Raw genomic sequence first — 14664 nt, forward strand, 5'->3', positions numbered from 1 at the left:
TTTCAATGACTGAGATACACAGAATTTCATCGTCTGAAAGCGACTACACTTACAAGTAGGTACCCTAAAGCATGATGGCCTCCGCATGTTTATATGGCCATGTGAATGCAAAATTTACCCTAACATGAGTCTGGCTCATCCTGCCAAAACACATACACGTGAAGTGAACACTAAAAGCTGTAAAGTTTTAAATACAAAAAGATCACATGGGTGAAAACACCATAGTAATAACTAGTCTGTAACTCATTTACTTGAAGCACTTAAGGGGTGACTGGCGCAGAAGTAGTTTTGGGGGCTAACCACGGTGCAATTGTAATATGATAGATGGACTTACACTTGTGTGATGAAAGCGGCGGTAGTCGATAGCTGAAGGTTCCGCGGTGCGTGGAGGAGCCAGCCTCGATGCTGGTTGAAAGGCAACCCAATTTGTCACACCGTTAGGTTTTATCTTCCTGTGGAAGCGTGTCAGCAGCTAAATGTATGGTTAAGGAGACCAGTTTTGAGAAGACTATGTCACCAGATACAAACGATTATAATCATTACATGGCATTGTTGTTTATTAAGTACACACATACACACATTTTCACATGAAAATGTAGGAATTGGATCGTCTACTACAAATCAAATTTTTCCAATTTTTAAATATATGTATATATATATTTATTTATTTATTAGGTAATTAATTTTTTTAATCAACAGATTCAAACTTTGGACCACAAACTATATGACATATATTCATTTTTTATTAAATATATATATATTTAACAATATTAAAATAAAATAAATTTATTTTTGTTATTTAATATTGAAAAGAGATGGGGGTGTCAAATTTCTCCTGATATGTAGGTTATCAGCTGAGATCAAGCCTGAGACTTAGCAGCTGTAGTTTTAAGCTGCTTTGTGGAGATTTCAAGCCATTGACAGTTGTGGTAAACAGAAATGTAAAAATATTCCCACAAAACGGGAATCTTCCCTATAAAATTTAAAATTAAATGCATTTTGAGGAATTTCGAGTCAATTTGACTGAGGTCCTCCGAACACAAGTCCAATGTTTTACCATTGCACTGCCTCGCACAGTATAGACGGCTGGGACTAAATTTGATACTGTAGGCTGGTGCACCGCTTCACAAGCTTCTATTTACATGCTTCTGCAGAGATCTTCGTGCAATATGGGTCCAACAGACAAACCTGGAATCATACAAAATTTGAGAGTTTGATGGAAATAGAGGTTGCTATATCACCGTCATAAGTGGCCCTTTCAGATAAATTATCAGTAAATCAACTTATGTTAGACCGAGATGGGACACACTTCACCAGATTATGACTGTTGGGTGATGACACCACTCTGAGTTGATGGAGGGTGTGACTAGGCTGTGACTCAACATAAAACATTTACTCATTTGGTTTATTTATTCACAATGATATTCACCTGGGATCAACATTTTTGTTCATTCACCGTGCTGCCTCAGATGTTATAAACAATTGGTCTGAAAACAACACTAAATTATACTAATGCGTGAAGTGTAAATGTACTTAATTTTATGTTACAGTTCTGGAGCAGCAAACTGTATCCGCTGTTTTCACCTAAAACTACGTTCTCAAAATATCCTTGAGGTATTTACAGAAGGTTTGGACAAGTGTTACACCAACGAAGATGCTGCTCAAGAAACATGCCCAAATTCTGAAGCTTTAAGTGTCAGAAAATCTAAGGAGATATTACTCTATAGTAAGTTGTTGTATGATTTTTCTTACACCACCATATTTTTTTTTTACAAATTGGTATAAGAATAACAACAAAATTGTATTGGTATTTAAGCAATGGTGTTTCTCAAAAATAATGTTAGAGGTAAAGGTGGTAATGTGGGCCCCGCTGATGATATGGACCATCTTATTCCTAGGCAGTGTTGTACTGCACTGTATTGCTTTTTGCATTAACTATCTCTTCGTGAAGCTCCAACAACAGGCAGATGTCGCAGCAATCCAATCGTGTCGCATTATATGAACAGCGAGGCAAGGAAAGTTTAAATTGATCTGTAAAGTTTTGCAAGGTATGTAAAATGTGATTCTAATTCACGTTTATTGTGTAAAACAAGAACTGTTAACATTTTATCTTCATCAGAGATCAGAGTTTGATAGTTTCTGTTTTATTTTATTTTTTATTTATTCATTTCATTCCGTAGACCCCTTACAAACTGCTGGAGTTCTGGGATATGGAACATGTCAGTTTTATATACATTAAAAAATAACATATCTAAGATCAGCGCTTACACATAAACCCACAGCAATACATAAATACAGTAATCTATGTACAAAAGAATAACAAAAGTATGTATAGTATTTGATTACATATTTAGACACCATTTCACATATACATTTAGCTTGAGACTTTATTATATTTGACAGATTTATTAATTTTTTAATAGTGGATCTTCTTATTATATTATACAATACTAAATATCAAATGTGAGATAAAAGTTATTGTATTACAAGAAGTAGAATAAAATGTCAAACAGTTAGTATGTGAGAAATTCATCCACTGTATAGAATGTCTGAGATAAAAGAAATATTTTAAGGTTCTTCTGGAATTTTTTATTATTTTGTTTGCTTAGCTCTTTCAGACTCTCAGGTAACTTATTAAATAGTTTTATGCCTGAGAAAATTGCACCCTTCTGACTTAGCTTGAGTCTGTTAAGTGGCAAGTGGAGGTCATTTCTATTTCTGGTATTGTATGTGTGCACATCTGAGCTTTTTAAAAAGTAGTCAAAATTCTTTACTACAAATTTAATTGTAGAATATATATATTGTGAAGGAAAAGTAAGAATGTTAAATTTTTTGAATAATGGTCTGCAAGAGTCCAGTTTTTTTGCTCCCGTCATAATTCTGATGACTCTCTTCTGTATAATGAAAATGTGCTTGCTATGGGAAGATTGTGCCCAGAAAATTATACCAAATGACATTATTGAATGAAAGTATGCATAGTATACTTGCTTAAGTGACTCTAGGTTCATATAATGAGCCAAAGTACGTAATGAAAAGCAGGCTGCATTTAGTTTAGGTATAATGTTGTGTATGTGTGTGTTCCCATTCAAACAACTATCTAAATGAAGACCTAAGAATTTGGTATTCATGCATCCCTTTATGACTGTAACTCCGTAATTAACTTGCAAGTCATTATTCTGCACGTAGCTTGTGTTAAATTTAAGAAATGCTGTTTTTTCTAGATTTAATGTTAATTTGTTTGCTTCGAACCATATTTTTAAGTTGCGAAGCGTTTCATGTATATTGTTAGTTAGAGTCTCATGGTTAGCTTGAGTGAAAAGTATGCTGGTATCATCAGCAAAGAGAACTGCATTAGCTTTATCAGCTATATAACAAGCAAGTCATTTATATACAAGATAAAAAGCAATGGACCAAGAATAGACCCTTGTGGGACACCACATTTGTTTACACCTACTTCCGAGAATATTTCACCGTTGTCTTGATCCGTTATGGCTACTTGTTGATATCGTTGAGTTAGATAGGATGTGAACCATTGTAATTCAGTGCCTTGAATACCATAATGATACAGTTTGTCTAGAAGTATCTTGTGGTCCACACAGTCGAAAGCTTTGGTTAAGTCGCAAAAAAGACCCACAGCCTTCTCTCTCTTATCTAGGGATTTTAGTACTATTGATGTTAATTTAAACGCTGCGTCATCAATGGATTTACCACTGCGAAATCCATACTGATCTTTAGTCAATAGGTTATTTGACTCAAGGTATTTAGACAGTCTTTTATGTACTAATTTCTCCATTATCTTAGCAAATGTTGATATAAGTGAAATGGGTCTGTAGTTTGACATTAAATTCGCATCATTCTTTTTATGGAGAGGTTTAACAATGGTAAATTTTAATCGTTCTGGAAAGATACCTGTTGAAAATGATTTATTAAATATGTTACTAAGAGGGGCACTGATCTTGTTGATACATTTCTTGAGTAGTACACTTGATATTTGATCATAGCCTGTAGAAGTTTTAGGAGCTAAAGAGTGTACAATTTCACAAATTTCTGTAGGTGTTGTGGGGGTAAATACAAAATTACACGTTTTTCTAGGCAGAGTTTGCTGCATAAGTTTTATGGGGTTATTTTTTGTCGACAGATTTTTGAATAGCATATCAACTATTTCTAAGAAGTAGGTGTTAAAAGCATTTGCTACATTTGTTGCTTCTACTAACGATTTCCCATTTACTATTACAGTAATAGGGTAGTTTGACTTAGGCTTGTTACTTTTACTAGTCATATGTTTAATTATATCCCAAGTAGTTTTAGCCTTGTTTTTTGATTTTGATACTAAATTTTGAAGGTGGAACTGCTTAGCTTTATCAATGACTCTGCTTAGTATTTTGCTATAATTCTTATAGTAAGATTTGAGTACAGCGTCATTTGACGTCCTGCAAAGCAAATACAGCTCTCTTTTCCTTTTACACGACGTTTTTATGCCTTTGGTTAACCACAGATTTTGATATCCCTCCCTCACCTGAACTAATTTTGGAGGGAAATTTGCTTCAAAAAGCCTTAAGAAGGTTGAGTGAAATAAATTAAATTGTAAATTTGTATCATTATCAGTGGATGTATTAATCCAGTTTTCCTTTTTTAAATCAGCTATAAAATGTATTACTGATATGTTATCTATTGCCCTTATTTTTTTAAGTTTGTTTTGTTTATTCCTTTTTTCCATTGTAAGTTCAATATTGTGCAGCTGTATAACCTGAGCATCATGATCAGATAACGCATTTATCAGTGGAATAACAATATATTTATCCAAATTTTGTTTTTCAATAAATATATTGTCAATTATAGTAGCAGAAGTTGATTGTATTCTGGTGGCAAACTGAACAGTGGGAGTAAGATTAAAGGATCCTAATAAGGAGTTTAAACGTTGTTTATAATGACTGTCTTCTAAATAGTTTATATTAAAATCCCCACAAATAATAGTTTCAATATTTGTCCTGATCTTTTTTAATAACAGCAGTTCTAATTGCTTTAAAAATATCTCAAATATTCCTGTTGGGGATCTGTAAACAGAAATTATCAGAACTCTCTTGGAAAGTAATTTCACTAAGGCTACAGTACATTCAATATTTTTTTCAGCACAATATTTATCAACATTAACAGTTTCGGTTTTGATGTTGTCTTGTATAAAGATACATACTCCGCCTCCCGAGAATTTATTCCTACAATAGTGTGACACCAGTTTAAATCCTGGAATTCTAATTTGTGGAACTTGAATAGACTTTAGATGGTGTTCAGATAGACATACTATATTAACCTTAGTCTTATTTTCTACCTCAAACATGTCTAAGGCTTCAATAAACAAGTCAACTTTATTTACAATACTTCGAATGTTTTGATGGAAAATAGTGAGATGACTTTCAGGGGTCAGTCTGTTGTAGATCTGGCATTGACTGGTTTCATTTGTACATATTCCCGGCCTAAAAAATGTTTACTATTTTCATTTGACTTCTTTCTTATCACCCACTTATCGAGTAAGGTAGCCCTACAGGTTATTTTTTCTTTATCTAACACATCGTTGTTATTCTCCCTTATTACCCATCTATCTAAAAAGGTACACTGTTTGACATGTACTTTATTTTGTATACTGCACAACTGATTGTAGATCAATGATGCAATGTGTTGTTTTCCTCTGTTGTTTAGATGCTGACCATGCCTAGTATGAAGTGCTCTATCTTCTGTTTGGGGTCAGTTGAAACGTTTTTGAGAAAATCATTACTGTGACTCTGTTTTATACCCCATCTGTTTGGTAATGGATTTTAATTATAGCTAGACTATTTGGCTATATGATAGCACTAATTATTTTGCTTAAAATACATCTTTAACATAAGTGGAAGCTATTAAGAAACCCTTGGAAAATGTGTGTGTGGAAGAGGTGTTTTCAACTATCCGACAAATGTTTAAACTAATCCAAGGTAGCATTGATGATGTATATGATGAGGTAAAGTAGATTTATTTTGAATAAAATATATTTTTAACCTAATTAATAAGTATAATTGCTTTTTATTTAAGTTTTATTATCACTATAAGCCACATTAAGGTTATTTAATATTATTTCACTTGGCTAGTTTTAATTAGGAAAAAACATTCAGTCAGAAAATAGTTTTTATTACTAGTGAACTACTCAATGAGTTCAACATAGAGATAAATCAACATTATAAAAATATTTTGTCCTATATTAATTTAACCTAACATTTTTTAATAAAATCAATAAACACAAATGTTTTAATTTGGTAACGAATAACGGACACAGCAGAAAACATGCATTCGTACTAGCGAGCTACCTACTCAATGAGATCAACTTATTTAAGACTCAACATTATTAAAATATTTTTTTAAATATTAATTAACTTATAACAAATTAACATTACCAATTAGTCCAATCACTCAAGTCTAATCATTAATCAGATTCACAATTATGGCACAAATAAATTAGATCACCTGCTGTGCAACCTTTGTGTGCCCACAGTCTGCACCCGTCTTCTTTCTCCTGGTCTACTGTGGCCGTAACTTTCTACTTTCTACACAAACTGGGCAGAATTATTCTTCAGATTCTTCATCTGAAGACAACTATGATTGTTTTCTTTGTTCATTTTTCCAAGATTCTTTTTTTATTCTTTTAGCCGGTGTTTTGCGATCATTTCTTCAGTTTCTTTCCTTATTTCTTCTTTTTCTGGTATATCGGTGTATATTATTTATTTCCTTTTCTTTCTACCTCTGTTGAGTGTTTTCCATGGTGGAGCTTTAGGAAAAGACCCGGCTGTTTCTGATGAAAAGAAATCATGTTTGTTTGTAGATGGTTGAGGCAAGTCAAGAACAGTATGAGCACTGATGTCACTTGCTTGAAATTCGAAAATTGTAGGACTTCCTAAGGGTGGCTCAGCATCGAGCTCAGTGGCAGGTTTTTGTGCTTCAACATTGACAGACTCTTTCTCCTGTTCGGCAGATTCATTGGGTGTTGTAGTGACAGTGATTTTGGGCTTTGATCATTAGTTCGGTAGTAGGGTTTGGACAATCTGTCACTTATTATGGAGCAAAATCTAACTCAGTGAAAAGATTTCTATTGAAAGCATAAATACCGGTCTTCTGAAATCCAGCTTGGATATTGTTTGAGGTGAATGCTAATGGTGCAGCTGTAGCCACGACGCTTGGAATGTCCTAGATGCTCATTGTTTCGATTCCAAGCATCGCAGGCAGAGTTATTCTTTTTTTGAATGGACCAAAACATCACCTAACAAATGGCTGTAGTTTATAAGAACAATGCGGTGAGAAAGACAGTAAGACGATGCCATTCTCCTTGCAGTAGTCAAGACTGTTGATGTGTATATGTGAAGAATGAGTTGTCAACAACCAGCAACACCTTGTGATTGATGGAGCAGTTGGCATACTTTTTAAAGTGTTTTAGGAATAGCAGAAAGCCTTCGTCTTGCATCCATCCTGATGGGTTTGCAGTGCCCACTGAACCCACAGGACCATCTCTTATGAAGTGTTCTTGGTATCGAACACGAGGGAAAACAAATATCAGAGGAAGCATATTTCCTGGGCCTTTTACAGCAAAAGCCAATGTCACAAGATCCAACTTTTTTTTGTTCCTAGCCTGGATACAACTCTAACTCTTGCATGTAGCTCAAAGTCTCTTTTTGACCTTTTAACTCTTAGGGCTCCGTTGCACGTTTTACTTACCGGAAATAGTATGGCGGATGGCCGTTTCACTCGAGGGGGCAAGCTGCTCTCAGGTCACGCAGGTCTTGCCCTTGATGCTTCTCCTCTCGAGGAAGAGTTATGAGGGCAAGTCGTCTGATGGTTATTTTGGCCCGATCATCTACTTCTATATTTTTAGGACAGTGAATAAATTATGTATCACATTAAAGGGACAATGATGATCGTATATTTATATCTCATAATATTTGGAATAAAATATTTTTGTAAACATGTATTTATTTAATTACTACAAGTTATGCGGATTACATTTGTATTGAAGATATTACATTAAAACACATACAACATATGTTGATTAAGCTCTCATAATTTGTGGCACGATATTAGGTATTGCCTAAGCAGTTTCACCTTCAGATGAATCTTAATTCGCAATTGTATTTTTCAAGGCATCTGCACTTGTGCCACATAAAAAAACCTCAAGTTGTTTTCTTCGCCTATATAAGAGTTACCAACTCTCTTGATTTAGATTCATTTGCTCCTAACTCTTACAACTCCTAGGGAGCAAAAGGGACTGCAAGTAAAACAAACCTTCGACCCGGGGACCATATTACATGCATTTTTGTGGGTCTGTTTCTTACAAAAAAATATTTACGAACTGTAAAATTTTCTTATTGTATATTAATATTTGTGATCGCTTCATATGTTTTAAAACTCCAAAAAGTGTATTGTTAACAAGAGAGAGGCTAAATACAAAAATCATAATGACATTTAGTATTATGAAAATAACTTAATGACCTACTCTACAGAATCGTTATGGATAATGTAGACAAGTATACTATAATATGTAACATGTGAATAAATATTAAATATAATTAGCAATTTTACTAATTTTTTTGCTTGTTTAAAAACAGTGGCGTTACTGTTTTATTTTCCCTTATGCATTAATTTAGAAAGTGTTCGGGGATTCTCTGTACATGACGAGTTGATTTTTTTGTGAAAGGACAGAAAAGAAAATGCATTTTGAGTTAGTAGGATTTCTCATGGTGGTAACAATTTATTTTTCTTAAATGTCCTATAAGAATATTTCTCTCCCTTTTTATATTTTTGAATTTTTAGGGTTTGTTTAAGAATTCCAATATTTGTAGTTATATTAAATTTGCGTGTATTTCTTTCTCCCATTTCGCCTATTTTTTAATTTACAAATGTCATTGGAACATAAGCTAAGACACACCGAAAAACCTGGAATAAGGAGACGATGGCAGTTGCTGTGAGAATGGTGCGAGAAAAGAAGATGAGAGCAAATACAACTTTGAGGAGGCTTGCTTCTGAAGTCATGAGAAATCCTAAGATTATCGCAATGAAAAATATTGGGGAAAATACCAGTGTTTCCTGAGTGTGTGGAAGAAGAGCTACCAATTGGGAATGGAATCAATATTCTTTGGTCTTACAAGGCAGAATGTGAGGAGGATGGTCTTACAAGGCAGAATGTGAGAAGGATGGTCTTACAAGGCAGAATGTGAGAAGGATGGTCTTACAAGGCAGAATGTGAGAAGGATGGTCGTACAAGGCAGAATGTGAGAAGGATGGTCGGACAAGGCAGAATGTGAGAAGGATGGTCTTACAAGGCAGAATGTGAGAAGGATGGTCTTACAAGGCAGAATGTGAGAAGGATGGTCTTACAAGGCAGAATGTGAGAAGGATGGTCGGACAAGGCAGAATGTGAGAAGGATGGTCGGACAAGGCAGAATGTGAGAAGGATGGTCGGACAAGGCAGAATGTGAGAAGGATGGTCGGACAAGGCAGAATGTGAGAAGGATGGTCGGACAAGGCAGAATGTGAGAAGGATGGTCTTACAAGGCAGAATGTGAGAAGGATGGTCTTACAGCTGGCTGTACACAACAATATACAGAAACTTTTTCTTGAAGACCACACAGAAAGAGCATGCTCGATAATTTCCTTTGTAGGCATAAGACACTCTTGTCACTAAGAGAACCCACTAGATCATTGTATTTGCAAGCAGAAGTTAGTAACAAGAATAAACATCTTCATTCTTTGACTTGGTAGAATACATTTACAAAAAAACACAATTTGATGGCTAAAAGAGTGGAATATGTGTGCAACTGGAATCAGTGTAGTGCAAAATGTGGGTGAAAATGAAAACGTCAGATTGGCGCACTCAGTGCTGTTGAACACGGTTCATCTGTTTCTGTGATATGGTCCATGATTGCGGGTGGATCGATTGTTCCACCAATGCTTTTTTTCCCTTGGAAGAACATGAGCGATGTTCACCCAATGGCTTCAACACTTCATTGACAAAAGAAACCCAAGAAAACCATGTCCTCTTAATCTTGGCTGGGTATTACTCACACATGAAAAATCTGGACATTATCAGATTAGTGTGGGACAATCACATTCTCATCCTATCTTTGCCAGCCCATATTACACACAAACCTCAACCTCTAGACAGGATATTTATGGAGCCATTGAAAATGTATTGCAGCGAGTTCATTCGACAAGAACTATTCCATGGTGAGAAATGTCTGGGACCATTTGACATTGCAGGTCTGTTTGGAAAGAACCACTTAGAATGCACAAGGGGATCTATTACAATGAACGGATTCCAAGTGATTGGTATCTGGCCGTGTAACCACAAAATATTTTCCGGAATCAGAATTTCTTGCAGCACAACAAGCTGCCGAAATGATTAATGAACATAGACAAGCCTCCAGCATCTCATCAATGTAAAACTTTCCACTATCCTTTATCTCCATACCTTTGCAGTCTTCACCAACTGCATCGACCACTGCCATTAGCCCTACGTCTCAAGTTGGCTACAAGCCTTCCCTTATTTCACCGAAGGATATTTAGCCTCTTCCTCGACCCAAACATAAATCAAAATGTGGAAGAAAACTACCATCTTCAAATGTAATTAATGTGTCCCTATACGAAACCACCTTACAGATGGCAATTAAAGAAAAAGAGGCAAAACAATAATAATTATAAAGAACAGGTTGAGGAAGACGTGTTGTGTAGGTGTCGCTCTATGTTAACCTTCAACATCTGGGCTAACTCAGACTCGACCGTCTACATCTGGTCTTGCCTTTCAGCACACAAGAACTGTAAGGCGTCAGAAGAAAAATAGATTGGCATTTGAAGGATCAAGTTCTGATAGTGACTCTTATTCATTGGGTGCCTTAGATTATGCTATACCAGAGTCACCCCTTGAACTTCCAATGGGAGAAAAGGCAGAAGAAATACAGTAGATGCACTCTGCATGTTCTGTGAAGCGGCATTCACTGATGATTGCAAAAGAGAGCTGTAGGTAAGGTGCGAGATATGCGACTAAAGGGCACATGGTGAATGTGATGGAGTTGAAAAGAACAGTTCCTATATGTATGACTTTTATCCCTAAACTTTCTATTTAAGTGGACTTTTCATTTTGTACAAAGGTTGTGTATAGGTATCAATGTAGCCAAGTTAGTTATATATTATGAATTAGCAGGTGACTTGTGTAATATGTTTTAACATTTTTGTGTTAACTTATATTTTTGCTCAGATGTAGTTCATTCCTATATTTGTGATTGGGCTAATGATGTGTTACATAACTAGAATTTTAGTTTCAATGTATTAATTTTTGTTCCAGAAACACATGATTATGCTGGCAAAGCTGTTCTACAGGAATATTGCCCAATAAGTGGCCGTTTCACCTATACGTATAACGTTGACGATGGTCTAGAAAATGTCCTAGAGTGTCCAAAGTCAGTATCAGAACTCGATAATTGTCCTTACGGATCGGAACTCAATCTTCGTTTTAGAGGATGTTCATTTGATAATCATGGTAATAATAAATATCTCACTGATAAAATATTTTTCTTATCTTTAAATATACAATTTAAATACTTGTGTATAAAAGGCAATACATATTATATTTGGTAAAACTGTGTGCACAACATGGTAATATATATATATATATATTTAAAATGTTACAGACTTTATTGAATTTGTTACCTTAACAAATTCAAAGTCAAAAATAATTCTTTAATGTTCTTCATTTGTTTGTTATGTCCTTATGCAGTAATGTATTTTTTTACAGATATAACATTCAAGTGTCTTGGTCATTGGATTGGTGCTGAAAACAATCACTACTTGGCATTAATTGACACTAGAATGGGTGATCAGACACCTCAGTATAGATGTGCTGTAAGTATATGTACTTGAAAAAGAGTTGTTTTATTCTCCTCTTGTGCCTTAACTTAATTTGTATTGTACATTCATTATTAGCCTATTTATTAAGTTATGACTTTTTTATATTTTGAATATTTTGTCTGAGGTGGAGCTGATAATTGTGCATATTATATAGTAACAAATGAACTTAAATTTTATGACAGCAACAATGATGCACCCAGTTACCAAATATTTATATATTTTTTTAACATGTATAACATTTTTGATAAAATTTTTGCAGTGAAGACAGTCATAATATAATGTTATAGGTATTATGCCATTTCTGTATCAGTAATGTCAAAATCCTATACAAATAAATATTCTTTTGATAAGAAATATACAAATGCAATCTATCTAAACGTCACAGTAAATAAACATAGGATTAACAATACACAAAAAAATAGGTTCCATTAATATTAAGGGGCCTGCCTCGTCAGGGGTGTATGTGTGTTAGTGAGGCGGGATGATTAGTGTGACGCTCGATGGTATTTCTAGCGCGGTGTAGCCTCTAAGCGCAAGGCTCTGAACTGACCGCAGTCTTCTCGTCGTGCACAGGATAACTGTGAAATTTTAGCGGTGACTGCAACATTATATGGCCAATAAATGAAGATAAAGGTGTAATGCGAGCAGAGGCGCACCCAGGAATTTTTTTCGGGGGGTGTTTTAAGTTTGTTTTTTTTTATGAAGAAACACCGGTTTCAAAAATAAAGAGGGGGTCCGGGGGTCCTCTCCCAGGAAAATTTGGATTTCTAGGTGAAAATTTATGCTATTTAAGAAGTTTTTGTATCTAATTATTGAATATACTGCTGGTAGAAAAAATAATTTTTAGTATGGTAAATTTTGTTTTAGACAAGAATCAAACTAAGATACCATTATCAAACCCAGGATCTCGTCCGCTCAAAATCAGTATTATTTTAATACCATGAGAATTATAGCATGCATTAAAATCCACATTCTGTGCAACTTAAATCACTGACAATGATGGTTTGCTTTTTACTGCATTCACACACACAAATTAAGTTCACTCTACGAGTAAAAACAAAGGGTATAAAATTCACACATATAATGTCTAATTAAAACTGCAGAAATACAGTCCAAAATTATGCAAAAATTGAGATAAACGTAGCGCACAAACAATTCTTAGTTTTTATATAACACAAACTAATTTGTAAAAAAAAATTAAGTAATTCACGGTAGCAGACTACAAATGTAATACTACAATAACACTGATCTGCGATCACCAATCTTTACTACTGAAGGCCCGAAGCCAAAGGAAAGGAAAAATATATATCGAAATGAAGTAACTACAATTTTTTACACTCTGTGTTAAAGTTCGCACATTACACACTTAAAATGTAATATATTATAAATCTTTTACTGGTTATAGTAATTTTGGAAGTCTCTAATTTTCAGGAATACTCTTTTTTTGTCTAAATCTAATCTAGTATAATACATAGCAAAGTAAATAATCAATACACAGCATCAGTAAAAGAATTGTGTCACTGCATTTGAAGGAATTATGAAAATAGACTTGTTCTAATGTTCCGTCTGTCCTTCCAGGAAACGAAAGCCTCATATTTAACAATGCTGCATCAGTTCTGTCAAATACAGTTGATGATACATATTGCAGACATGCTAAATGAAATGTTCGTGGTACACTATTAAACAACACTACTAAAAAAACTATTATTCACGACAAGGCAATATTATTGGTTTGAACGATCAAGCAAGAGTCTCGTACGTCGAAACTCGAATGATTTCACTTATTCCATTCCAAGTATTCCATCTCACTGCTATAATCTACTGTTAAAGCATGGCTCAATAGATCAACTCCCCCCCCCCCCCCCCCTCCCCCAGCAGGTTACCGGCTGGCGACGCTCTTGGGCACTGGGCACGGGTGAGTTGGGGACTGGGTTCTGTACTGACAGACCATTTCCTGGAAAATGTGCGCAGGGCAACAGTTGTTTACTCATAGCGAGATACTTGTGAAGACATGCACGCAATCATTGGGTCGTGCCTGCACTGTGGTAGGAATTATTCGTCTAGAAATGCTAATTAATGTTTTTGTATTGCACAGTAATGTATGCTCTCTGGCGACTAGAGCCACATGATATCACAAATGCCTCTGTCCAACCTGCATTCCTGCCACGGATCTACCCATCATCATGAACTGCAGGTTTACTGTGTTTCATGTAAGTTGTCCGTGTTTTGACGATTCTCTTCCGAGAAAGACGTCCGCCCTCTCCATTGTAGTGGTAGTGGTGCTTAATCCTAATACTTCCCGTCTTCTTGAAAAAAAAAAAAAACAGGGTCTGTGCTCTCCTGTTTGTGTTTACAGGCACTTTTCTCGGAAGAGCAACATAAAAAAATGGGCAATTAATTGAAATACAGTATAGTAGCTGACACACAAATGAGAAATCTATCAATTCCCTGCAAGCCGCTTACCTTCATGTTCAGTATCATAACTAGTTCCTGGCTTTGGTCGTTTGGAGAAGTAGTTCAGTAAATTAAAACCATGCTTACGTTTAGACATTCTGATACAGCACTCACTATCAACATCAGTTCTAAAACTTGCGAAGAAGAACATTGCCCAGTTCTCACAATCTTCGGTACCTAATGTTACACGATAGCCGAAAACAGACTGAGTAAGAGAAAATGAAAACGCATCGACTAACAGAGCGAGGGATAATGATTAGGGGAGGGGGTGCCGGGTAGAGATTGCTAGGCGCT

At 35.2% G+C, this 14664-nt stretch overlaps 1 protein-coding gene across 1 annotated transcript in view; it reads right to left on the bottom strand.

Moving 5' to 3' along the window:
• Window positions 1-802: 802 nt before the first annotated feature.
• LOC134529757 (secreted frizzled-related protein 5-like) overlaps window positions 803-14664 on the bottom strand; it is a 93363-nt gene continuing 79501 nt past the window's right edge. Inside the window, exon 2 of the mRNA XM_063364165.1 lies at window positions 803-1188. Coding sequence (XP_063220235.1) covers window positions 1139-1188 — 50 coding nt within the window. The 3' untranslated portion in view covers window positions 803-1138. The remainder of the gene's footprint in view (window positions 1189-14664) is intronic.

The sequence above is a fragment of the Bacillus rossius genome, chromosome 2 (genome assembly GCF_032445375.1).
Source record: "Bacillus rossius redtenbacheri isolate Brsri chromosome 2, Brsri_v3, whole genome shotgun sequence".
Lineage (NCBI taxonomy): Eukaryota > Metazoa > Arthropoda > Insecta > Phasmatodea > Bacillidae > Bacillus > Bacillus rossius.